The sequence below is a fragment of the Pectinophora gossypiella genome, chromosome 17 (genome assembly GCF_024362695.1).
Source record: "Pectinophora gossypiella chromosome 17, ilPecGoss1.1, whole genome shotgun sequence".
In the NCBI taxonomy this organism is placed as follows: Eukaryota; Metazoa; Arthropoda; class Insecta; order Lepidoptera; family Gelechiidae; genus Pectinophora; species Pectinophora gossypiella.
The window spans coordinates 4,425,050-4,453,015 of NC_065420.1; the positions used below are offsets into that span (position 1 = coordinate 4,425,050).

Below are 27,966 nucleotides of genomic sequence, written 5' to 3' on the forward strand. Positions count from 1 at the left end.
TAAGTAAGTATATTTATATCTCATTGGAAGAGGTCTCTCGCTAATAAAAAAAATAATATATAATCGTCATCACTAATTTAAGAGCCGCGCTCTTGTTAGTGTAGGGAAAATTAGGGCAGTGGTTTCCCTCTTGCCTTCCGCCCCGCAGTACTCTATCTGACGCGACTAGGATGGCGCCCAGAGTAGTCTATTTCAAAGTCGTACTAGGACTCCTGTCCTCCGTCTCTGAATAGTACTGACAGTTACTGCTGCCCTCTGGCAGGTCCAGGTTACAGTCCCTGTGACTTTCTCCTTCGTCCTGCATTGCCGTACCGATGGCTCCTATATCTGCCTCTGCAACCGTTGAGGGTTCTACTTTATACCCCGTTGGTCTGGCTTCTTATCCGAACTTAGCCACCTTCTCATTCCGGCCTACTGAAGTAAGAGGCGCCCACCCCGCAAGGACGCGCCAAACGCGAATTTGTTACTTGTCAGTTTTCGGATAAGTATTTAAAAAAATACAAACACTTATTTTATACCTCTTAAAATATCTTATTTTCTCGAAAAAGCTTTTTATAATAGAAAAAAAAACACATTTTTTTTTCATTAATTTCAAATTTCGCGCGAAAACAGTTGGTCACGTGACTTTTGTCCTTCAATAAACAAAGAAACTGTCAAATAGTATAACTTGAAACTTGACAGATCGTATTTTTTGTGATATGTGACGCCATATGAAGCTCAATCATGGCCGCCCGTGTTTCGGGTCTTGTAATAAGTATACAGATAAAAAAACGCATTTGATATTAACTCAGAATAATGAGCTGAATCAGCTCCCTTATTATTCGTTACGATGTCACTTACACCCCATACAAGTAGGTATGGGTGTTAGTGACACCGTAACAAATACTGAGGGGGATGGTTCAGACCATGATTCTGAGTTGATATCAAGTGAAATTTCCTGTCGGAGAATTCTTGAAATTTTCTTTTTCCAGTTCCATACTTTTGCGACGGAAAATTCCACTTGATATCAACTGAGAATCATGGTTTGAATCATCCCTCAAAGTTTCGTTACGATGTCACTAACACCCTGTAGGTAATATTATAAGTAAATATTTTTTTAATTAATAAATATTATAAGTTAATTAGGAATTTGAACAGGGCCACTAATAAAGTAAAGGCACTAATATACATTTCTACCCGAACTCGATACGATTCGATAGTAAATTCGTACTTTCCCCTTCTCAAAACACACATGGTCTAACCCCGGCCAAACATATCGGTTGCCTAGCAACGATCAAATAACAAACTTAAACAGGCAATGCTCCTCTTTTGTTGGCAAATTCGTAGTGTCCTATTACGATAGACGTAACGTATTCCCTTGACGTAAACAGGGTGATTAAGGAACTATAAACGTAAACATTTTACGTCAAAATTTGGCACACAAGAGGGTGAAACCTAAACGCTGTTTTGTTTGCAAGTGATTAATCATTGCAGGGCATAAAACATGTTTAAATTAGGAATAAAGACTGTGTATATTGCAGGATTGTACTAGAAAAAAAAATTAAAACGTTTTTTTTTTCATGTTTCTAGTAAGGTTAAGTAAGGATCTTTTTTATATAAACTGCCAAAATGTGGAACTATGTATTCGCACTGATTCTTGTTAGATGACTTCTAAGTCGAATTTAATTTAAGTATGTTCTACTTTTTTTCTTTATAGAAGCGAGTTATATGCCGTATTATATATTAATAATGGAATAATATTTAATCATTTTGTCAACTAAAATTAAATTTCTATAATAGGGAAACAAATTAAAAAAAGTTTTACCGTCGAAAATGAAACCGAGGAGTCTAAAGAAGTCGTTATTATTACTGTTTATTTTATTTTTTATTGGAGTAAAAGGCCTGGAATTGCCAGGTAGTTGTAAAACTAGCCAGTATTATGATTCTGGTGTTATGATGTGCCAATCATGTCCTGCTAACGTCTCCATGGTGGTTTCTCAAGATGGTGAGTTTTTTTTATAATATTTCCTTTCTTTCTTGTTGGGCTCATACTTAGGTATATAACAGCGTCTGCTTAACGTGCCCTCCAAAGCACGGATCATCTTGCTTTTGGACACTGCAATGACCTAACTAAACAAAGGGCAGTTTCACAAAGTCGGAATCCACTTACATAACCTGATGATATGCCAGGTTTTTTACAGTAGCGACTGCCTGTCTGGCTTTCCGACCCGCGAAGGAAAAAGCAGCCCAATACAGCTTTATTCATTGCAAATACTATCCTCAAAAGACACTCGCAAATAACCTATGATCCTACCTTCACTCAAAATATGAGAAGACATGACCTGGTCTGTCCTACTAGATTATTTAAAACAGCTTTTTCAAAAAGATTCTATGACTTTCTAGGATCTTACCTTTATAACAAATGTAACAAAGATAATAATATTTACCCATTAAACATTTACCAATGTAAAAAATCAGTAGCTGTATGGTTACAGAATTTTAATTATGACGAAACAGAGAATCTATTAGACATAATTAAATAGAAATGAGACGCACACACGCACGCATACACGCACACACACACACACACACACACACACACACACACACACACACACACACACACACACACACACACACACACACACACACACACACACACACACACACACACACACACACACACGCACGCACACACACACATACACATACAAGCATTTATAGATTTGAAATATTTTATGATTTAGTCTAACAATTTAAAAAAAAAAACTTTATTTTTTTATACATATTTTGTTATTTTTTCTTGACCATGACTTTTTGGGGGTGGAGGCCTGGAGTCCTAAAACACAGGGTATCCTAGTTTAGGCTCCAGCCTCTACAAATATTGTATTTTTGTATGTATTTATGTATCCATGTGTTTTATTATTTGTAGAGGAAATAAAGATTTTACTTACTTACTTACTTTACTTACTTAGGTCACATACCTCCGATATGCATTTCCCGGGAATGTGGGTTTCCTCACGATGTTTTCCTTCAACGCACGTGATAATCATTTATAATCCAAATATGTCCAAACACGATAATCATTGGTTTAAGCCCGTGCTGGGATTCAAACCTGCGTCCTCACAATGAAAGTCAAGCGTTTTGTCAACTGTGCTACCACGGTTCTCAAAAAAACAATATCCAATAGGCCAGCTAAATTAGACAAAAACAGGAATTCTAAATAAAGAAGTCTTAGCGTAGTTACCTACTTTTATATTTCTTTTGTCTTTCATACATTCCAGGTTTCTCATGCACATGTGAAGAGCATAGCGTACCAGTTAGTATTGGGCGGTGTCGACCATGCAATGCCACCGAAGTGGTTTCGGTGGACGGGCGTAGTTGCGTGCCGCGGCGCTGCCAGGCCTCTTCGGGGAAATTGGTGTGTAGGAAATGTCCTGTTGATTATATCACTGGTGAGAATAATTCGCATTTCTAAGATGTTCACTCGTCTCTTCCTCCACTCGACTCGGCCCGAGCTGAGAATTTTGGATTCCTGCAGACACCTCCTAATTTTACTTTAAGTTATACCTGTCATTTTCTTATCCGCCGAAAAGAAAGGGGACAGATGATTGACATCTCTTAATTTTAGAAAGAATAAGTAAATGAATGAATAACCCGGGCGAATCAAAAAGGTATCTCGCTGGTATGCAAGCCGTTTCACGTGTGCTGTCAACATAATTCTTTCGGGTTAGTGGCCAATGTAAAATTTTTAGATAGTTGTTTTAGATTTGTGCTTAAAATTGACGTGTGTTCCATAAAAAATATGCTTATCGATTACCCGTCCCTTTCCTTTTCGGCCGTGTAAGGGTGGTATTACATACATACACAAACTCACGCCCGTAATCCCTAATGGGGTGGGCAGAGCCACAAGCAATCAAAGACAACTTGCAGCCACTGTTGATACGTTGTCTTAAGCTGGATATGATGAACGTTATGGTGATAAGGGATCAGCCTATCGCCCATAACATTAGTCAATGTGACAGTTCTTATATAAAAACAGAGACTTGGCCTTGAGGGCTGTCTCAGCTGAGATTCGTTTATTAATACCACCCTAAGAATACCGATTTTGAGCTGAATTCGAGGAAGTCCTTGAGGTCGCCTCAACTTAGGACGCAGTCAAAGAACGTAACGAACTTCGTAACGATTACATTTTTTTCATAGCACGATTACTACTTATTAATTTATCTTAAGAACAGTTTTCATTAACATAGTTGGCTTGACCATTATAGACGGCAACACGGCTCACTACCTGTCACGTTGGTCTAACAGAAACCTCGGTGAAGTGTGGGTACTGAATTCATCTTGCGACTGATGTACTTCTGACTACCCCAATGGGATATAAATGTGAGTTTATGTTATGCTCTAAACCCCCTCCGGTTGATTGAGGGGAGGCCTGTGCCCAACAGTGGGACATATAATATAGGCTATTTATGTTATGTATGTATGTTATTTTTTTTTCCTAGTAACACACGGCCTAGACGGCTCTCCATTGAAAGAGATGCAATGCGTAAAGTGCGCGCGTGGTTATCGACCCTACAACAACGTGTGCGTGCGCTGCGAGTCCTGCGTATGCGCACAACAAGAGATCGTCGTACGAGGGAGGTGTTTGCCGAAGCGATACGTCAACGACAGACCGAAGTATGACGAAACGAAGATGCATCCCAACGAGCTGCTTGACATCGTGAAGCATGAGTATTTTTGTACTGTAAGCATAATCATTTTAGGTTGTTTTTGGGTTAATTTTGGCCACAATTTCTTATTCATTCATAAACAAATAATTTAAAAAAACTAAAAAAAAATCATGAATTTTGCGACGGAAAATTCCACTTAATATCAACTCAGTTTCATGGTCTGAATCATCCCTCAAAGTTTTCGTTACGATGTCACTAACACCTGTATATCAACCCTGATGCTGATGAGCCTCAGATATGAGGGACCGAACGGTATGGGGGTCGGTGTAGGGTTGCATCTGGAGCGGATGATCTGCCTCCACCGGTTCCTGTCCAGCGCTTCCCTTACGACTGTGTAGAGCTTGGATGACGACGAGTCTTTCACTTGATCGGTCCATCTAATTCGACCACGCGATCTTTTGCCTTTAGTGTTCCCAACCACAATCAGTTTTTCTAAACTGTCGTCACCTCTGCGCATCGTGTGGCCGAAATAAGAAAGGCTGCGTGGTTGGGATATAGTGGTAAACATTATGTAAAAGGTATTAAAAATATAAGCAGGGTATTTAAAAAGTATTTAGAGTAAGTACTTACTTACCTATAAGGTACTATCCTTTTACATTGTTGATATAGGGTATTGAGAAAAGGTTAAACAGAATTCAAAGACTTAATTATGTTTTTCTTTCATTTCAAGTAAATAAATAACATATTCCCTTATCGAACATTCGATACCTTTGCAAAGAACAATATCGATCAAGTATGTACAGTCATGAGCAATATTATATACCCACTTTAGGACTCTGTCGCACTAACGTATTTGACATTTAGTGAGACTTACAGTTCAATTTGTCAAAAAAGTTAATGTGACATGGTACCAAAGTGTATACATATTAATGCTCGTGACCGGACGTTACAGGCTGATTACCTGATTGTCCGTGCTTCGGAAGGCACGTTAAGCCGTTGGTCCCGGTTATTACTTACTGATGTAAGTACGTAGTCGTTACATGAGTCATGTCAGGGGCCTATGGCGGCGCAGTAATAACCCTGACACCAGGGTTGATGGGGTTGGTAATTCACCTCACAATCCACACGATAGAAGAAGAAGATATAAAAACTGAACAACGCCAATTTTTGGGGAACGTAGCCTGGAAAGTCAATCGTTGCATTTTCATAACATGTTTCAGAAAAATGACCTGTTGGCTTGTCGACATCTGGCGAGCGAGTGTGTGAGAAGGTTCTACTCTTTGGACCTGGCTGGTCCGTGCAGACTATGGATACAGCCTAAAATACCACAGCCTAAAGGTAATAAGACATTGCTTATAGTACAAAATATTGTAGAAAAGTATGCAGTAAGTACTTTATTAAATAAATAAAAACATTCCAATTTTAATCTTAAAATAAATAATGTCAAAATAAGAGTATAGAATTATGTTGCTTCTCTTTATTTTGATTAGAATAATAATGGGTGGAAGATGTAATTGTACCTGGGTGTAATAAAAGGATCATAATTTATACCCAAAAACAATTTTTTTTTTTGACGTGACTTATTGTAGGTTTGCCGCAGATGGCATTAACTACTTGGCCGGACAAATGGGGAGCGCTGAAGGCTCTCACCCGGTACAACGTTTAAGACAACAGGCCTGAGGGTGCCCAGTTGGGCGCGAACCTCGGCTCAGGGCGTCGTCTGAGAGGAAAAATATTTGAAAGAATTAATCGACCCTAGTGGGTCGATAGCGATAAGCGCTGAATGAGGGAAATCGTCGACCACGCCGGCGGGGTCGGTATCGGGGTCCCAAAAACAAAGATAAAAAGATGCATTATGTCTGTTATCCATGAAATTAGATGGTTAAACGAAGAAAAATCTGTGCAGCGCCATTTATATTGTTGTTGAAAGAAAGCCTGGAAAATCTGTCATTATATTTTGCTCTGAAAATTATTACTTACCAGTAAGAGACCCCCACACTAGCGTCTTTCGAGCGTCGTAGTCGTGCCAGCGTCATGGTCAGTGCAATGACCACGCGCGTTGATTATGTTGTGCATTATGTTCGGCTGCCGGCCATTGTGTTTTCATAATCATAATCATTTATTGCAAGTCACAGCAGTCAGTTTTTTGTTAAAGCTGTACAAAATGTATATTGTTTTTGGGGAACGTAAAGTGGAAAGTCGCTCATTATCTATTTCAGGTCTGGCAAAATTGTCTATAGAAACTACGCTCAACGAAAAGGATCCTACGGAAATTGACCTAGCCCGTGGAATGGTAAAGTTTTCTTGATATTATTAAGTAAAAAAATAATAACATTTATTTCTTCTTCTACGAACAGTATTAATAGCTAGGTACCAAATATACGCATCTACAACAATTTCATACTTTGGGACTATGCTAAGATGTTTAATACCATAAAGCATTGAACCTTTCAATTAAAAACAGAAATATGTTTCACCACTTGCTAGATAAAGCGTCTGAAATCGTCCCCCAAACTTATTTAGTACTTAGAGACCCCTCACACTAGCGCCTCTCGAGAGTAATCGTCGTGCCAGCGTCCGCGCAACGTCCACGCGCCGAACAACGGATTGTGTTCGGTTGCTGGCCAGCGCAGGCGTCGCGTCACCGCCGCTTTGACGTCGCGTGGACGTTGCGCTGACGCTGTCCGAGGTCGTGCCAACGTCCGCGCAACGTCCACGCGCGTTGATTGTGTTGTGCATTGTGTTCGGCTGCTGCCAGCGCGTCGCCGCCGCGTTGACGTCGCGTGGACGTTGCGCTGACACTAGCACGACGACGACGCTCGAAAGACGCTAGTGTGGGGGGTCTCTTACTGTTGCTGTCAGGTACGTATCCGACGGATCTATCGGGCACTTTATTAGCAAGAGGTGAAAGCGTCCTAAATATAAGTTTAATTTTCAGAACAAATTAAATCTAGCACTTGGAGTGTTTACGTCTGAAGGTCGACTAGAGATTCTACGTGACCCCGATCTAACTCCGCCCTGTTTCCTTCCCCTCAGTATAAACATCGGGAAAGATTATTCGTAAGTGATTCGCTTTGCAACAGTAAAAGTTACATTAGCGTCAAAATGGCGGGACCAGTGTTTAACGTTTATATCCTTTGAATGAGAAAGGTATTAGATTTTTGAGTTTAGGTATTAAATAGTAGTGAATAAGTAGTATATCTCGTCATCATCACCAGCCCATTAAAGTCCCCACTGCTGGGGTACGGGTCTTCCCTATGGATGGATAGGGAGATCGGGCCTTAAACCACCACGCGGGCCCAGTGCGGATTGGTGGTTATTAACGACTGCCAGTGCAGCCGGGACCAACGGCTTAACGTGCCTTCCGAAGCACGGAGGAGCTCGAAATTTTTTTTTGTGGTCACCCATCCTATTACCGGCCTTTGCGAAAGTTGCTTAACTTCAACAATCGCAGACCGAGCGCGTTAACCGCTGCGCCACCGAGCTCCTCAACAAGTAGGTAGTAAGTATATCTAAAAATATGCATTTCAACTTTAAACAATTGGTCCCGCCATTTTGATGCTAATAACGGCACGCTATATTGTATAGCCGTCTTGACATAATAAAATACAGTAATTCACTCCGTCAATACGGCTATAATAATATTAAAATATTAATACGGAACTTTATGAACATAATAAAGTATAGCAATTCGCACCTTTGACGTAGTTATTAACCCTTTCACGGGCAGAGACCGTGGGTCATTGATGGTTCATAATAGATAGTATGAGTTAGAATCGGAACGTCATTAGACGTTCTGTCCTTGAAAGTGGAAGTTAATTAACACGTAACTTGATGGACGGCATAAATGTCAATACGACCATCATAGCGTGCCGCAATTTTTTAAAGTCGAAAGACCGAGTGTTCATCAAATTCCAAACACCATTGTTTAGCTATTGTGTCTGGAAATCTCGGCCTTAAGAGGTTAAAGTGCTTCTCAAGTTGCTACGATATGAAAAGTGTATTAAAATAAAATGAGGTTACAAAGAGAAAATTAAGTATACGCACGTTAATCCGTTGGTCCCGGTTACTTTTACTAATGTAAGTGAGTAATCGTTACATGAGCCATGTCAGGGGCTTTGGCGGCTCAATCATAACCCACCAGGGTTGAGGAGGCTGGAAACCTCACAACCCATACGATAAGAAGAAGAAGAAGATTAAGTAAATCGAGAAAAAAAACTGACTCGGACGGGACTTGAACCCGCAGCTCTTGTTAAGCCGAGACTAGCGTGTTAACCATTACACCACACAGGTTCCTCCCGCTGTCCATGAAAGTCTTTTGATGCATGTATCGTCATTAAGCCGACGCATAAGCAAAAAAAATAAAAATCTTTTTAAAATGAAGTTGTATCATAATTAATATCTAAAAAGAAGAGTGACAAGATGTTTGTATATTTAATAAGATACGACAATTTTATTAAAAATATCGTAGAAGGGAAGCTGTAAGGAAAGAAAGGAAGGGGAAGACCAAGAAGAGCTTACATGGAACAGATTAAAGAGAAGGCGAACCTTCCTTATACAAGAATGGAGAATGCTACACCGACAACAGTGTGGCTCTTAAAGTAGTGATGATCATAATTAACTATTGTAATTTACAATTTATATTGATTAGTATCGAGTTTGACTCGTAATTTTTGCTCGTTAGAATAATTTGAAATGAGTAATACTTACCTACCAATTAATCTACGTACGAAGTCAGAGTGTCCGAGCCAGAACTTAGAAAGGAAGTGATTCCACAGCGTACGACCATTTCAGAGACATAAAGGGATTAGTCGAAATCACTTTGTGAAGCTGTCCTTTGTTTGGTAAGGACTTTACTGGCTCAAATCCCCTGATTATCCGAAAAAGTAAAATGATTCCGTGTTTCAGAGGGCACGTTAAGCTGTTAGTCCCGGTTATTAGCCGTAAAAACAGGTCTACCAATCCGCAGTGAAGCAGCGTGGTGGAGTACGCTCCATACCCCTTCTGGTTGATTAAGGGGAGGCCTATGCCCAGCAGTGGGACATATATAGGATGTTTATGTTATGCTTAAGGGATTGGTAGCTAATATGACGGTTGGCTTGGTTGCATTTGAGAGAAAGAGAGAAAATTATATTTACCACAGATATACTGTTCTGCCTGTTCTCTGTACTATTTTTAAAGTGTGCAAACGGTGTCTATCCTATACTAACAACTAGAAACTTACATACATAAACTCACGTCTATTTCCCACAGCAGAGGCTATGAAATTCCATTTACTTCGATCCTTACGCACTTCTCTCGCTTCCTTCACATTCATCAATCGTTTCATACACGCGCACCGTTTCAGAGTAGATCGTATTGAACCTTTATTAAGGAAAATGTACGTCAATGTATGTCCTTCTAGGTCTTCCACTGCCATCCCTACCACCAACATTTGCCTTATATTATTATACCTTTGTCGTAATCATATTATCCTTCATCCGCTCTATGTGTCCAAACCAATTTAACATTCCCTTCTCAATCTTAATCACTAGAAACTTGTTGGTCACTATTTCGTTAGGTAGTAATTCTAGAGATTGTTCAAAGGTGGATAATATTCCAACTACTCTAAGGAACAAATGTTCCTATTAGACACTATACAGGGTGTTTTCTGAGTTGATATCAAGTGGAATTTTCCTTCGCAAAAATAAGGAACAAAAAGAAATAAAAAAACAAAAGATTTCATGATTTTTTCGACAGGAAAATCCACATGATATCAACTCAGAATCATGGTCTTAATCATCCCCCTCAGTATTCATTACGATGTCACTAACACCCTGTATAATCACATACCTTCGAGGCGGCTTGAATCTTGGGCCACATGGGTTATAACGTTAACATAGAATAAAGAAACGACCGAGCGATAAAGGACCGTTTCTTTGTCTTGTGTTAGTCAATTTTTTTTTTATATTTTGTTCTGTGTAAGTACAATATACTGTTAAATAAATAAAGAAAGGTAACGAAGTTCCACGTAACGTTAGTGTAAAAATAGATAGATTTTGTAGCTTGGCTAGACCCTCTGACACGTGTACAGTCATGAGCAATATAATGTACCCACTTTAGGACTCTGTCGCACTAATATATTAAACATTTAGTGAGACTTACAGTTCAATAGGTCAAAAAAATTAATTTGACATGGTACCAAAGTGTATAAATATTAATGCTCGTGACCGTACGTAACAGTTTTGTGACGAAACAAAACAGTGAGTAAGATCAACCATAGAAACTTCAATTACTTAAATTCAACGAGGGACTTTCTAGGCTATATTCTCCAAAACTAATCTAAAAGACGCTGTTGAGATTTAACGTGATAATGGTGCTAATTCCTGCAGACGCCACCTAAGTTTATTTTAAGTTATACCTGTCATTTTCTTATCAGTTGAAAAAGAAAGGGACGGGTAATCGACAGGCATAAAATTTATGGAGTACACGTCAATTTTAAGCAAAAATCTAAAACAAGCGTCTAAAAATTTTACATTGGCCAATAACCAGCCAGAATTATGTTGACAGCCCACGTCAAATAGTTTGTATACCGGTTATTCATTCATTTACTCATTCTTTTTAAAATTAAGAGCTGTCAATCATCCGTCCCTTTCCTTTTCAGCGGATAAGAAAATGACAGGTATAACTTAAAGTAAAATTAGGAGGTGGCTGCAAGAATAGGGGCCACTATCCTATTTTCTCATTACTCGGGTACATAATTATTCGAAAACACAATGTAGGCAGAAACATATATGAAAATACTTGTTGCTTGATATTTGGATCACATTATGTATTTATAGAATGATGTTGCTACCTACAATGCTTCTCTTTATTTTGATCGGAATATTTATTTATTTATTTTATATAACCAAAAAAAAAATGTACAAATAAATGGAATAATGCAGACATACCAATAAACCGTCTTGGGTTTGTCCTGGCATGCCATCGCTTCATTATTATCTTGTTTTTGAAATTGGTTTACTTACTATTTTTAAACAGTGATGTGTTTTATTTAATAATAATCTATACTTATAATAAATCTGTAGAGAGGTCAATTCTGTACATTAAATATTTTTTCAAAATAACTATCAGGGGGTGATAAGTGGTCGATACTGATGCCAAAAATGCAATCAGTAAAATTTTTGTCTGTCTGTCTGTCTGTCTGTCTGTCTGTCTGTATGTTCCTTATAGAAACAAAAACTACTGGACGGATTTTAATGAAACTTGGTACAATTATTCTTCACACTCCTGGACAGGTTATAGTATACTTTTCATCACGCTACAATCAATAGGAGCAGAGTAGTGAAGGGAAATCCTTTTGTATGAAAAATCTAAACCGCTCAAGTTAGACGTTTGAAATTTGGCATGCAGGTACCTTAGATACCGTAGAGGTGCACTAAGAAAGGAATTCCCGAAATTCCTACGGGAACGGGAATTAGCGGGAAAATCCTTTTGTATGAAAAATCTAAACCACTCAAGTTAGACGTTTGAAATTTGGCATGCAGGTACCTTAGATACCGTAGAGGTACACTAAGAAAGGAATTCCCGAAATTCCCACGGGAACGGGAATTAGCGGGAAAATCCTTTTGTATGAAAAATCTAAACCACTCAAGTTAGACGTTTGAAATTTGGCATGCAGATACCTTAGATACCGTAGAGGTGCACTAAGAAAGGAATTCCCGAAATTCCCACGAGAACGGGAATTAGCGGGAAAATCCTTTTGTATGAAAAATCTAAACCACTCAAGTTAGACGTTTGAAATTTGTCATGCAGGTACCTTAGATACCGTAGAGGTGTACTAAGAAAGGAATTCCCGAAATTCCCACGGGAACGGCAATTAGCGGGAAAATCCTTTTGTATGAAAAATCTAAACCACTCAAGTTAGACGTTTGAAATTTGGCATGCAGGTACCATAGGTACCGTAGAGGTGCACTAAGAAAGGAATTCCCAAAATTCTCACGGGAACGGGAATTAACGGGAAAATCCTTTTGTATGAAAAATCTAAACCATTCAAGTTAGATGTTTGAAATTTGGCTCGCAGGTACCTTAGATACCGTAGAGGTGCACTAAGAAAGGAATTCCCGAAATTCCCACGGGAACGGGAATTAGCGGGAAAATCCTTTTGTATGAAAAATCTAAACCATTCAAGTTAGACGTTTGAAATTTGTCATGCAGGTACCTTAAATACCGTAGAGGTACACTAAGAAAGGAATTCCCGAAATTCCCACGGGAACGGGAATTAGCGGGAAAATCCTTTTGTATGAAAAATCTAAACCACTCAAGTTAGACGTTTGAAATTTGGCATGCAGGTACCATAGGTACCGTAGAGGTGCACTAAGAAAGGAATTCCCGAAATTCCCACGAGAACGGGAATTAGCGGGAAAATCCTTTTGTATGAAAAATCTAAACCACTCAAGTTAGACGTTTGAAATTTGTCATGCAGGTACCTTAGATGCCGTAGAGGTGTACTAAGAAAGGAATTCCCGAAATTCCCACGGAAACGGGAATTAGCGGGAAAATCCTTTTGTATGAAAAATCTAAACCACTCAAGTTAGACGTTTGAAATTTGGCATGCAGGTACCATAGGTACCGTAGAGGTGCACTAAGAAAGGAATTCCCGAAATTCCCACGGGAACGGGAATTAGCGGGAAAATCCTTTTGTATGAAAAATCTAAACCACTCAAGTTAGACGTTTGAAATTTGGCATGCAGGTACTTTAGTAAACTTAAAGCTTAGTTGCAACAGGATATTACAAAATTCCCACGGGAACGGTAGTTAGCGGGAAAAACATTTGTATGAAAAAAATCAAATCTAAATAAAAGGAGAAACTGACTGACTCAGTGACTGACATATCAACGCATAGCCTGAACGGCTAAACGTAGGCATTTGAAATTTGGAAGGGATATAGCTTAGGTACCGTAGAGGTGCACTAAGAAAGGAATTCCCGGAATTCCCACGGGAACGGAAATTTGCGGGAAAATCCTTTTGTATGAAAAATCTAAACCGCTTAAGTTAGACGCTTGAAATTTGGCATGCAGGTACCTTAGTTAACTTAAAGCTTAGTTGCAACAGGATATTGCAAAATTCCCACGGAAACGGGAGTAAGCGGGAAAAAAACATTTGTATGAAAAAATCGAAACCGCGTAAGATAGATGTTTTCAATTCAATTCAATTAAATTATTTATTGCATTCCATGTAGTACAATGGGGTGTTACATAGGCATAGGAACTAAAAAATGGACCCTGTAGGGCACAGCAACGTTGAAGGGAAGAGAGGAAGTGTGTATTAAAATTAAAACTCAATGAACAATCAATTAAAAAAAAAATCAATTCAATCAATTGATTCAATCTAGCATGCATGCATACCTTAGTAAATATAAAGTTTATTTTTGGCTGTATTTTGAAAAATGGGAGTTATTGGGAAAAAAAAATTATGAAAAAATCTAAACTGCATAAGTATGCACTCCCACACACACAAAGATCTCTCTCTTATATAACACGCCACGCGGACGAAGTCGCGGGCAAAAGCTAGTGATTTAATAATAATGGTGGAAGATGTAATTGTGCCTGGGTGTAAAAACGGGTCATCATTTATACCCAAAACAAAGATAAAAGATGCATATGTCTGTTATCCATGAAATTAGAAGGTTAAACGAAGGAAAATCTTTACAGCGCTTTCTATATTGTTTTTTTTATCTATATTGTTTTTGAAAAACGTAGCCTGGAAAATCTCTCATTAATTAGTTATGTATCTGATCTCATCATAAAATCATAAACAGCCTATATACTTCCCACTGCTAGGCACAGGCCTCCCCTCAATCAACCGGAGGGGGTATGGAGCATAGTCCACAGCGGTGCTCCACTGTAAGTTGGTGGAGATGATTTTACGGCTAATAGCCGAGACCAACGGCTTAAAGTGCCCTCCGAAGCACGGAATCATATTACTTTGTTATGTTAATGTTAATGTGGTGGCGGACAGAATTGACTGTCCCATTGTGATGCTTTGGATTGACATCCATGTTTCACACTAGGTTTCTCATGTTAATTTAATACGTGCTAACATAGTATAAGTCTCTTACTAACCATTATGGATGTACAAAAGTCCGAAATAAAGTTTTATTTATTTAATGTTCTTTGTGAATTTATCACATTACAGGATTGACTGTCGCATGAACATTTCCCAACTGCAGCCTTCTTTCAACGAGACACTATCTCCATTTTTGTATACCGAAAATGATTTGAAAGTACTGCCCGTATTACTACGCCAAACCAACGGTCAATATGTACAGGTATCTGTTTGTTTAGTCATAACGAAATTGAAGGGAAAATAGGAAAATAACGTCATTTAACCCCATTATGTGGATTGATGTATAATTCTCTTAGACTACGCCCCGAGGTTCGCCAACATAAATAGTGTCCGTGAGAATCGCCTGTCACTTGTATTTTGTCCGCGTATTTTAAGTTGCTGAATAATTGCTGCCCACTTAGTGCCGCGTAGTGCCTATCACTAGAGAATTGCTTCCAACGTATTATAGCAAAATAACATTTAAAGGTGACCGGCGGTTCTTTCGGACACTATTTATGGCACCCTCAGGCATGTTGTCTTAAATTTGAAATTCTTAAAATATAATTGGAAAAAGAGATGATATCTACATAATGACAATAGGGTACTTTCCAACTAGTAAAAATCAGTTACTTTTTACTAAACGTCAAAACACGAAATTACTGTGGAATTTGTATGAAAAAGCAATCTGTGACGTCTTAGAAAAACGTGACAAAATGTCGCACTTATTATTACATTTTTCTTTATTAAAGTTCATGAATAAGTTAAATAGAAAATAGAATACATTTTTTGACACCTTTACATCTGTCTTTATTTTTTAATTTATGATTGACCTAGGAAACTACCCAATTGATATTAACGATAGATTGATGCCTTGTTACTAGTTGTCCCCATAAAGTTTATCATCCGAGTAGGTATCAACAGTGGCTGGAAGTTGTCTTTGATTGCTCTGCCCATTAGCGACTACTGGTGTCAGTATATGTATGTTTGTGTCTGTATGTATGCAATAAAACGTACAACTACATCTTCTATTTCAGAGAGGAACATGGCCTGGTAAATTCCGACGGTATTTTATAATACACAATTCGCTTTCATTCACGTCCAACATGACGAACACGATATATTTACGGACCCTTCTAATACGTTTACGGTATGTGTGTTTAAACTTACTTTTTTTTTGACGTGACTTATTGTAGATTTGCCGTAGATGGCATTAACTACTCGGCCGGGCATTAACTGTTTAAACTTACGTCACACAAACAATAATATATAAAACACAGTACAATAAAACACACAGTGATGGTAATGGGAGGACAGGAGTCCTAGTATGGCTTTGTAATAGAATACTCTGGGCGCCATCACACTTGCGTCAGACAGAGTACTGCGGGGCGGAAGGCAAGAGGGAAACCACTGCTCTATTTTTTCCTAAAAAAGTAGCATGGAAAATTCTGCACCGACAAGAGCGTGGCTCTTAAATTGATGATGATGAACATAAGCTCACGACATTATCCCAATTAAGATAGCCAGAGGTACATCCATCGCAAGATGAACTAAGAACCCACACCTCACCGAGCTTTCTGTTAGACCAACTTGACAGATGGTGAACCGTACCGCCATCTATACATTAATGGTCGAGCCAACTGTGAAAACTGCTCTTAAGATAAATTAATAATATAACTCATTGGTGCAAGTCCGGTACCCGTTTGAGAAGCAAGTCATTTACTAACAGGTGACAATAATTAAAAAGAAACTTTTAGAAATTTACCTCGATTACAAAATCGAAATGTTCCGAGTTTAAATTCCGATCGTGTCCGTTAGCGATACGAACTTTTCCAATTTCCATCGAGTGTAGATGTTTCTCATTGGTTTCTCACGAAACGAAATTGACCAATTGCAGAAACTGACCAGTTAACGAAAATGACAATTAACGAGACTGTCGAGTAGATAGGTGATTCAATTAGTATACGTTCCTGACCATCTGAGGGGTTAAAACATCATTAAAATGCATTATTGGTATTTTAAAAAAAATCGTTTATATGCGCAGATGTGGAAATGCATCAATGTGGCCTTTTTAACCCCCCTGATTTACTCTAGCCATAAAGGCGGCCAATCAGCTCGCGACAACAAACACTTCAAACGCCGGCGTGGTCAATAATTTCACTCAATCAGCGCTTATCGCTAGCCACAGCGCTCCCCATTTGTTCGCCCCCAAAAAAAAAATTTTTGTTACTCTTCTAAGCCGCAGTGGCACGTGGAGAGATAGAACCCTTTCCACAAGCACGCCAGATTTTATCTGAATTTTCATCATACTTACACTAATTAAATATTACTTCACATTAACACCATGTAAAAAAAGAAAACGCGTATTCTAAGATGTTCACTCAAACCTTCCTAGACTCAGTTGAGGCGACCTCAAGGAAGACCTCGAAAGCTCAAGATCGGCATTCTTAGAAGTCGCCTCAACCTTACCTCGAGTTTACTCCAGTAAAGTATGACGTCGTTGTTTTCGTTTGATTTTATTGGCAGTATGATATGGTCGACTTCATTCCAGTCGGACTCTAGAAATGAAAGAGAAGATGAAATGAAATGAGACGAAATGAGATGAAATGAAGTGAAATGAGGTGAACTGAGGTGAAATGAGGTGAAATGAGATGAAATGAGATGAAATAAAGTGAAATGAGGTGAAATGAGATGAAATGAGGTGAAATGAGATGAAATAAGATTGAATGCGATGAAATGTGATGAAATACTCAAGTCAAGGACGTAAATGTTAACTTAAAATACCAAAATGCTCAGCTGAGCCCGAGTCGAGTTAACATCTAGAATAATAGAGGTGTTGTCTCACTGAATAGTCAAATACTTACCGTTTTATATCTTTCAGCATTGAACGGAATAAATTGAAGTCGACATCGTTGCAATTACACATCTCTATTGAAGCCCAATATGCTGGTAAATCTCCCTTGTCACAGTCCATCACTACCACATTGAGAGTGGAACATGATATGCCCAGCGCTGGGGTATTACGTGGTTTGGAGGTAAGTAACTTAATCTAGACGCTAAATATCCCCTTTGGAGTCATACAGTATACAGATAGACACGACGAACGGCCTTACGTAACTTTCGTCGCTAGGCCTGATAACTATCTAATTATAAGGCACGTTACAGATTTGGGGCGGAGTCCTAGGCGCTCTGCTGTCGCTGTATGCGGTGGCGCAGTGGCGGGGCAACCTGCGCCGAGGGGGCCTTCACTTCACCATCGTCCCCTACATGGCGGGAGCTATTGCTGATGCACTTTACTTCGTTAGTAATATTTTTACATTCTTTTTTTTTCATTTTTTTTTGGGGTTATGAGGTTGGTACTCCCCCTCACAACCCACACGATAGAAGAAAACATTCTTTTAAAGTTCACGCACTTTACAGATAACTATTCATCAGCATTGTCCCGTTTTTCACAAGGTCCGTTTACCTAATCTCATTTGACTAGGTTGTCAAGCCATTATTATCGTTTCATGGGGTGGGGTGTCCAGCAAGCAGTATTACTAAGGATCTTCCCTGGGGATCTAAAAAGACCACATCAAAGCAATATTGCAATTTGACATTTGCGCATATAAAAGTGAGTGCGCCATGTTAACAGATGTCATCATCATCTCCCTAGCATTATCCCGTTTCCACAGGGTTCGCTTACCTAACCTGAAGATTTGACAGGACCGGTTTTAAACAGAAGCGACTACCTGTCTGACCTTCCAACCCGTGGAGGAAAAGCCAGCCCAATACAGGTTAGGTCACATACCTCCGAAAAAGCATCTCCCGGGAATGTGGGTTTCCTCACTAGTCTAGTTTATGCTTACCCTGGGAATAGGCATGAGACTATGGACCTATGTGAAAATAAACAAAAATACATAAAAGTAGGTTTCTATGTTTAATAACGTTATTCCCGCATTGTTGTACTGAGTCTTAGAAGTTTTCAAGAGCTGAGGCTCTATTGAATCGGTACTTAGACACTAATTGCTCGTCAGACGATAGACACTTAAAGCTGCGTTTCCACTTGGCAACAACATGTTGCCCAGTATGTTGAAAGTTAGCGCGAACGTTGTCTGTCTATGTATCTACTACACGTCTGTCGTCGATAACAAATTCAAATTCAAAAATATCTTTATTCAGTAGGTAACATAGTTACACTTTGAATCGTCAATTTTTACATAACGAACGTCTCATCCGCCTAAAACTACTGCAGCTTCTCACAACCTGTATAGCCGGGGAAAAGAAGCTGCAAGAAAAACCTCGGCACAGGGCCCTAGACGTTCTTTAAAAAAAAAATAATAAAAATAAACATAAAATATTGATATACAATTGAGTAATTTAGCTGCCTAATATCATGTCGCTAGAGGAACTAGTGTTGTTGCGCATCACGTCTCCACTCGACAACATTTGATATTCAACTAACGATGCTCTTTAAACTAGCAACATCCGCGCGAGGCGCTATTACGCTTCAGCTGGCAACGTTGCGCGCTATTGTGCAACGTTGTCATACATGTTGATCGTTACGTGTTGCGCGTTAATTGGCTACTTGACAGTTTTCGGATAAAGATTTTAAAAAATACAGACGTTTATTTTATACCTCTTAAAATATTATATTTTCTCTAAAAAGCTTTATATAATAGAAAAAATACATATTTTTCTTAAATTATTTTAAATTTCGCGCGTAAACGGTTGGTCACGTGACATTTCGCCCAGTGATGTCACATTTCAACAAACAAAGAAACTTTCAAATAGTATGACTATTGAAACCTGACAGATAGTTTTTGTTTATTTTGTCACAGCATGGCCGTTCGGGTCTTGTAGGTAATACAACGATAAAAAACGCATTCTTATTTTGTATAAATAAAATATGTACTTATTTAAAAATGTTCTTAATAAAAACAAAACTATCCGACATGTTTCATAATTATTTTATTGTTTGAACTGTCGAGTAGGCAATCAATTGTTGCCTAGTGTATATGAGGCTTAAGTAAGTAGGTAGGTACTAAACTACAAGTATAGAAACTTTGCTCCATTTAATAGACTAGACTAACTCTCTTCTAATGAATATTTATGGTACTTACATAAAATATGATAATCCTAAAAATATAATTCTCATAACCAGGGGGTGAGGTAAATCTAGCACGGCGCCCGGTACAAATTGGTGCGGGGCGAGGATTTATGGTTCTTTACGGAGTATTATTCTTTATTCCATGCTACTGGTTATACTATGATACTTTAAAGTAAACTATCGTTTACATTGCAGGCGGCTTGGTTCTCTACCCTTCATGCCCTAGCGGCTGAAGCGGGTGCGCTGGGCCTGACGCTGCCGCTTTCCAGGTCGGAGGAATACATGATCAGGGCGTTCGTCTACTCTGCTGTAGGGTTGAAGGTAATATTTTGATAAATATTAACCTTGCACTGTGGGACGCCGGAGTTGTGGAGTTAAATAAGAGACGTGTATTATCTTCTAAGACGGTCGTTTATTGTCTGTCTCTGGATATGACATATAACATAGATATGTATATAACATAGGTGTGGAGGTACACACGAAAATGCTGCACCGACAAGAGCGTGGCTCTTAAATTGATGATGATGATGGAGGTACACACTACAACCTAACCCGTGCGAGATGTCGTGTGAAAATCATCTTAAATAAGTTTAATGGAGCTGCATGTTCTTCCATTCGTTCTATAACGTGACAATTATTTTAATTTTCAGGCCCTCAAGGTGGCGTGGATAAACTGGAACCAGTGTAGATGTGACATCTTCTTCATGGATTGGTCAGAATATAATCCGCCCATGAAAGGTAAAAGTATTGACCTATTAAATAGAATCTCGTAACGTTCAGTTCGTAGTAAGTGGAATTTCGTGTTCTCTGCCAATACATACATAATATCACGCCTATTTCCCGTTGGGGTAGGCAGAGACCGATCGGAATTCCACTTACTATGATCCTGATACTTCTTTCGCTTCTTCCACTCTCTTCATCGACTTCTTCTCTGCCAATGTCAAAGGAAAATAGGCGTGTTCTTATGTATGTAATGTTCACCCCTGCAGATACACCAGTGATTGACAAGAGTGACAACTGGCGGACGTCGACCCTGGCGCGGGAGTGGAGTCGGCTGCAGACCAAAAGGAGAACTTCCCCAGCCTATACCGTCCCACTGACGCTTATCATCGTATACGTATGATATAAACTGATTTGTGAATCACTTTGTGATCCCTAGTTTGTTTAGAACATTACATGCTGATCACCTGATTCTCCGAAAGTAAGATGATCCGTGCTAAGGAAGGCACGTTAAGTCCCGGTTACTACATAAGCGATTCTCACACTGCCCCGCATCATGCTGCATGTTGCGTATCGACGCACCTACGCGCGTACCTGCGGGGGTGCAGATCTGCATCATTGTGCGGGTTTTTTACGCACTCACGCGCGTTGGGGCGTTTTGTAGATTAGAGGTTTGTCGTTTACCTCACATGACAAGACAACCCACGCGATAAGAAGAAGACTAACTTAGTAGTTTAAGAGTAAACCAGCGAGCATTATAAAAATTTTGATGAGAGTCCGTAGTCTCTGTCTATCCCAGTGGGAAATAGGCGTGTTCTTAAGTATGTTTAGACATTTTCTAGCTCAGTGGATCCCAATTAGGTAGTATGTATACTCAGAAGCACCTGACCTTGTACGTGACGGAGTTTGAAGGGGTACGCAGAATATCAAACGCCTAACCTTTAAGTCATGTTTGGTCCGTAACAAAATGATCACGTGCTCAGCGCTAAAGAGAAACGTCGTCGCGAGGAAACCCACATTCCCGAGAAATGCGATCAAAGGATATTGCTAATTTTCCCGTCACACTAATACAGAGAGTGACATCATAACACATAAGTACTGAGGGGCTCATTATTCTGTGTTAATATCAAGTGGAATTTTCCTACGAAAAAGTATAGAATTGAAAATAATTAAAAAAGAACACAAAACATACATACATACATACATAAACTCACGCCCGTAATCCCTAATGGGGTGGGCAGAGCCACAAGTAATCAAAGACAACTTGCAGCCACTGTTGATACGATATCGTTAGCTGGATATGATGAACCTTATGGTGATAAGGGATCAGCCTATCGCCCATAACATTAGTCCATCATGTTAGAGGACACAATCCCTCTGTCGGTTTTTACGACATGCCCGGGAAGACAAGCAGCTGAACGTTTTCTATGTTTTTTATTTGCTCCCAGAACAGCATAGAAGGAAGAACACAAAAATTTACATGAATTTTGCGACGGAAAATTCCACTTGATATTAACTAAGGATCACGGGATAAATCATACCCTTCAGTATTCGTTACGATGTCACTAACACAAGGTGATGATGTCAGTACCAGTTTTAATTATATTTTTTTGATATGACTTATTGTAGATTTGCCGCAAATGGCATTAACTACTTGGCCTTTCGCGCCACCAGAAAAATGTATTGAGTTCACCTGCTAATGCAACCAATTCGTTGCAGGCAACAGTATTCCGAATAACTTTCTAAAGACGCAACTATGGTGATAAAGCCCTGCTTACTCTACTCGTCTGAATTCTATTAACAATATCTTTCTCCACTAAACTCATTCTATTTCCCACCAGCTCATGCGCCCATGGCACGGGTACCTCCCTCAAAACCAAGGATACAAGTGGGCCGTGGGTACCCTGGCGTGGTGGAGCGCCTACGTTATCGTCACGGCTCTCCGTTGGCTGATGGACAGGGTTCTTGGGGCCCCCACTGCGGCCCTGGCTCGACTGTGCACTGGCTTGGGACTTTCTCTGCTGGTGTTTCAAGAAGAGTACTATGCTCATTATGTGCATGGACGGTAAGATATAATATAGAATTAGCTTTCAATGATGAAGACGCTGTGCTTTGCGGTGGCTGAGGCGATGGAGTAGCACGGTAAAAAATGTAGACCACTGAATTTATACTACGATCCTGATACACCACTTTCGCTTGTTCCACTTTCACCTCTTAAAGCATGCTCGTCGGTTTAGAGTACTCTTTACCTGGCCTTTCTCATCATTCTAGCCTTTTTTAACACTTTAACAATACAAAATCACTATTTCTAGTAACGATGACTCGGACGCGAGGTCCCTAGCAGGACCTTTAGCCGCGTGTCGCGTCGTCTGTGCTCCTCAACTGAGGTAAGTTTTTTAAACCAACAAAGATGATAATTGTAAAAAATTAGAGAAAATTCTTAATCAAGAATATGTATTTTACAGAGTCGTTTATAAGCAGCTGTCTACGCCTGGTCTGGGTATGATAACGTTTTGCTGATAATTTTAAAAAGTACCTACTTAACTATCTTTTAAATACTTACCTAAGTAACAGCCTCCGTGGTCTAGTGGTTAGAGCGTTAGGCTCACGATCTGGAGGTCCGGGTTCGATTCCCGATGGGGACATTGTCGAAATCACTTTGTGAGACAGTCCTTTGTTTGGTAAGAACTTTTCAGGCTTGAATCACCTGATTGTCCGAAAAAGTAAGATGATTCCGTGCTTCGGAGGGCACGTCAAGCCGTTGCTTCCGGCTATTAGCCGTAAACACACCTCCACCAACCCGCATTGGAGCAGCGTAGTGGAGTATGCTCCATACCCCCTCCGGTTGATTGAGGGGAGGCCTGTGCCCAGCAGTGGGTAGGCTGTTTATGTACTTAGCTAAGTATTTATGTTTTTGTTTTTTCAGGAGGTTTGGTAGAAAAAGGACCGAGAAAAGTGCTTCTATCAAAATTTTTGGCGGCATTTTTTGAAAGGGTGAGTATTAGGGTAGGAGGGACCTGCATTATATTTCGTTACGTGCGTATTTTTGAATTTCACAAGAGAGAAGAAGATTCACTTTTTTCTGTTCGATGTTCATTAATTTGAGAGCCACGCTCTTGTCGATGTAGCATTCTCCATGCTACTTTTGTATTGAAAAATAAGGCAGTGGTTTCCCTTTTGCTTTCCGCAGTACTCTGTCTGACGCGAGTGCGATGGCTCACAGAGTAGTTTATCTCAAAGCTCAAAGCCGTACTAGGACTCCTGTCCTCCGCCTCTGTTCGATGTTAGTGCCCAGTAAAGAGCAGTTACAGCCATTGCGTTTAAGTGTAGTTATCATGTCTTTCACTGTCCAGGCCTTGGATGGTCTCAGCTGGGTGGCGAGCGAGCGCACAGTCCTGGAGAGGCTGTTGGACGTGGAGCTGGTGGCTCGCGAGCCTGGCAACACCAGCGCCTTGCTGTACGACCCTGGTGATGGAGCGCCGTCCTGCTTCAATGTCACTTGGTACCTAAACATTTTCATCATCATCAGCCCATTAACGTCCCCCCTGCTGGGGCACGGGCCTTCCCTATGGATGGATAGGGAGATCGGGCCTTAAACCATCACGCGGGCCCAGTGCGGATTGATGGTTATTAACGACTACTAATGCAGCCGGGACCAACGGCTTAACGTGCCTTCCGAAGCACGGAGGAGCTCGAGATGAAAACTTTTTTTTTGTGGTCACCCATCCTTTGCGAAAGTTGCTTAACTTCAACAATCGCAGACCGAGCGCGTTAACCGCTGCGCCACCGAGCTCCTCCTCAACATTTTACACCATACGTACCTAATGATAAAAAGCATCCTCACAAAGAGAAAGTCAAATCGAAAAAAGTCTGACGCGGACGGGACTTGAACCCACAGCTCTTGTCATGCCGGGGCGAGAGTGTTAACCATTACACCACCGGCGGTTCATCCATGTAATTTTCTCTTTGTGAGTTTCCCTAAACACGGTGAGCGCTAAAAAAACATTTAAAAAATATACTTACTTACTGACAAAAAGTAGGTACAGGAAAACGGCGACTTCGTTGAGAAACAGCATATATGCTAAGTAACAATACATTTTATTTTATTTATTTATTTGGGAAACAAACAGCTATAACATTACAACTACACATTACATCTAAACATTAGCATAAGCCCACACCACCACCGAATAGTACAAATGTCAAGAGGTACGCTATCTATATTATTTTTGGGGAACCTAGTGTTATGTCTCAATAAAACATCGGAATTAATTAATCCGTTTATTATCAGGAAAACACAGTCTGGAGCCTTTTTAGCGGCAAAACGAGAGAGCGAGACAGACAACCTGAGTGACCGAAAGGGAAAGCAATTCGGATACACAACACCTAGCCTGGAAAGTCCTTATATATTCGTCATGTCTGTCTGTCCGTCCGTCCGTATGTCACAGCCACTTTTCTCCGAAACTATAATAGCTATACTGTTGAAACTTGATAAATATGTGTATTCTGTGAACCGCATTAATATTTTTACGCAATGATAGAAAAAAAAACAATAAATTTTGGGGGTCCCCATACATAGAACTGAAACTCAAATTTTTTTTTCATCAAACCCATACGTGTGGGGTATTTATGGATAGGTCTTCCAAAATGGTATTGAGGTTTCTAATATCATTTTTTGTAAACTGAATAGTTTGTACGAGAGAGTGGTAAAATGTCCCCCCCCCCTGTAACTTCTAAAATAAGAGGAGGATAAAACTAAAAAAAATATATGATGTAGATTAGCATGCAAACTACCAACGAAAATTGGTTTGAACCAGATCTAGTAAGTAGTTTTTTTTTAATAAGTACATCATAAATCGTAAACCGTAATTTACTTACTTATTTTATTATGTTACTTGCTGTTGTCCAGGTGGGGAGAAGAGTGGAGCTTAGGATCGTTCGACGCCATGATATACGGATACGTTTTCATGACTACTGGTGACACGCTTGTTGCAGGGCTGGTCACACTGGTAGCGTGGCAGGTAATTATCAAGTGTTGTTACCTACGGTCACGAGTACTAATATATATATATATATATATATATATATATATATATACATACACTTTGAAACCATGTCACATTAACTTTTTTGACAAATTAAACCGTAAGTCTCATTAAATGTCAAATATGATAGTGCGACAGGGTTCTAAAGTGGGTACATGCTATTGCTCAATGACGCGCAACGCGACAATAACTTATGTATAACCTCAAAATAATGGCCTCAAATTAATGGTTGAGCTCAATGCACGATCCGGACGCCCCGGGTTCGAATCCTGGTGGGGACATGTCACAAAAATCACTTGATTGTGATCCCTAGTTTGGTGAGGACATTGCAGACTCTTCTATCGTGTGGGTTGTGAGGTGGATTACCAACCCCATCAACCCTGATCTCAGGGTTATTATTGAGCCGCCAAAGGCTCCTGACATGGCTCATGTAACGACTACGTACTTACATCAGTAAGTAGTAATCGGGACCAACAGCTTAACGTGCCATCCGAAGCACGGTTCATCTTACTTTCGGACAATCAGGTGATCAGCCTGTAATGTCCTAACCAAACTAGGGATCACAAAGAAGAGGTTAACATGATTGTACATCAACGTTATGAAAGCTAATGATACGCTTTTGTTTCTCAGATTATGAAATTATTAAGATCCTCGTTCGGTAACAAGAATCAAAGGGAGAAGACAGATGTTGATCTTAAATTATAGGAAAACCAGCAGATAACAAAGTCTAGAAGTTCTATAAAAGTATGTGCGACGCCAGATATGGGGATACACCTTTAATTAAGAAAGTCAAATGATAATAAAAATCATAGTAAATTACAGATTGGATATTCTTAAATTTTGTATCGAGTGCTTGAGAGCCCTCAGCCATATGCATGCATATCTATTGGTATATCTACAAAAATCACGTGATTTTTGACGTGATTACAAAAACACAAAACATACAAAAATAATCTAATCCGATTGAATGATTGAAACCCAAGCGGATGAAGGCTATAACAGATTCTATTTGATGAACGGCCGGTTATTTTACATTATAGATGACTATCGACTGAACCTACAGTTTGATTGATTTTCCTTGTATGCAAACCGTGAAATTATGCGTATAATTTTACGAACTAAACTAAGTAAGTATCTACAGAAAATCCTGTTTATAAACATGCATTGTTGGAAATATGTGTTAATTGTAAGTGCTGTAAGCTTAGTCGAATTCGCAAGTGCTGATCTTGATTACGATGAGGATTACAGAAGGAAAGAAGATTACGACTTCTACAAAGACAAGACACCACCGATGGGCATTTTCGAAAGATTCATATATGACTTTCTAACGGTTCTAACTTCTGACTTCAAAGGACGGAATCTGAAAAGATTCTGTCGGACTATGGCTCACTATTTGAGAGATATGGATTACAAATACGCGAAAAAATTGGGGAAGACTTTCGAAAAGATTGGGAAACTCGGGCATTATGAAATAAAGGATGAGTTTGAGCACTATTTGAATCAGTTTAATAAAAGAGAAACGCATCTTCTTGACTTTCTGCACGCTATGAATGACGTGTTCACGGCACAACAAGCACAGCAGTTCGACGATTATATATACGAACTTAAGAACTATGCCACGGATGACAAGTTGGATATGGAAGACGAAACTCGCAAACTGCTGAACGACGTAATTGTGAACAATATCCTTAAAAGAAGCAAGAGAGATCAGGATGATATACATAGGAAAATGAGAAAACTTGCGAGAGAACATTAAAGTCCCGATAAAGGGCCCTCTTAGTTTGCAAGTGATACGATTAAGTATAATGAGAAAAGAAAAAAATGAAAACTTGTAACTTTACAGTAGTACATTTAGAGACCCGATAAAGTGCCCTCTTAGTTTGTAAGTGAAACGATTAAGTATAATGAGAAAAGTAAAAAATGAAAACTTGTAATTTTAGAGTATAATTTCAAATAAGTAGTTTAATAAAATTAACTTTAAATTACGTCTTAAAATGCTTGAGTACACTCGATCACGTCTTAAAATGCTTGAGTACACTCGATCACGGCTACACCGTGTTGCTCTATGTTAGCCGTAGGTTGGAAAAAGTTCAATAAAGATAAATATTTTGTGACGATTTTTTTTTTTACAGAACCTATTGCAACAATGAAATGGCTGAGCTGATATATTTTGTTTTTATGGAACACCTGTGCTTAGGGAAACTCACAAAGAGAAAGATTAAATCGAAAGAAAACAAGTGCAGGTATCTTCGTTTCGGAAGTGATGGTCTGTAGGTAGCAAATAATAGGTACTTACCTAAGCATTGCTTTAAAAGCAGTCTCAACTTTTGTCCGGCCAAGTAGTTAATGCCATCTGCGGCAAATCTGCAATAAGTCA

The 27,966-nt window shown here is 39.4% G+C and overlaps 1 protein-coding gene across 1 annotated transcript; it reads left to right on the forward strand.

Moving 5' to 3' along the window:
- The first annotated feature begins 1,812 nt into the window (after positions 1 to 1,812).
- On the forward strand, positions 1,813 to 26,742 carry LOC126374615 (uncharacterized). Its single transcript, XM_050021305.1, has 20 exons — positions 1,813 to 1,984; positions 3,264 to 3,434; positions 4,485 to 4,726; positions 5,873 to 5,990; positions 6,872 to 6,945; positions 7,591 to 7,712; positions 14,829 to 14,961; positions 15,773 to 15,885; positions 17,617 to 17,770; positions 17,901 to 18,035; positions 20,020 to 20,145; positions 20,475 to 20,562; positions 20,814 to 20,941; positions 22,386 to 22,609; positions 22,857 to 22,931; positions 23,010 to 23,044; positions 23,471 to 23,538; positions 23,898 to 24,046; positions 25,454 to 25,565; positions 26,220 to 26,742. The coding sequence occupies exons 1-20, from the start codon at positions 1,813 to 1,815 to the stop codon at positions 26,292 to 26,294; spliced, it is 2,514 nt and encodes an 837-aa protein (XP_049877262.1). The 3' UTR covers positions 26,295 to 26,742.
- Positions 26,743 to 27,966: the final 1,224 nt, after the last annotated feature.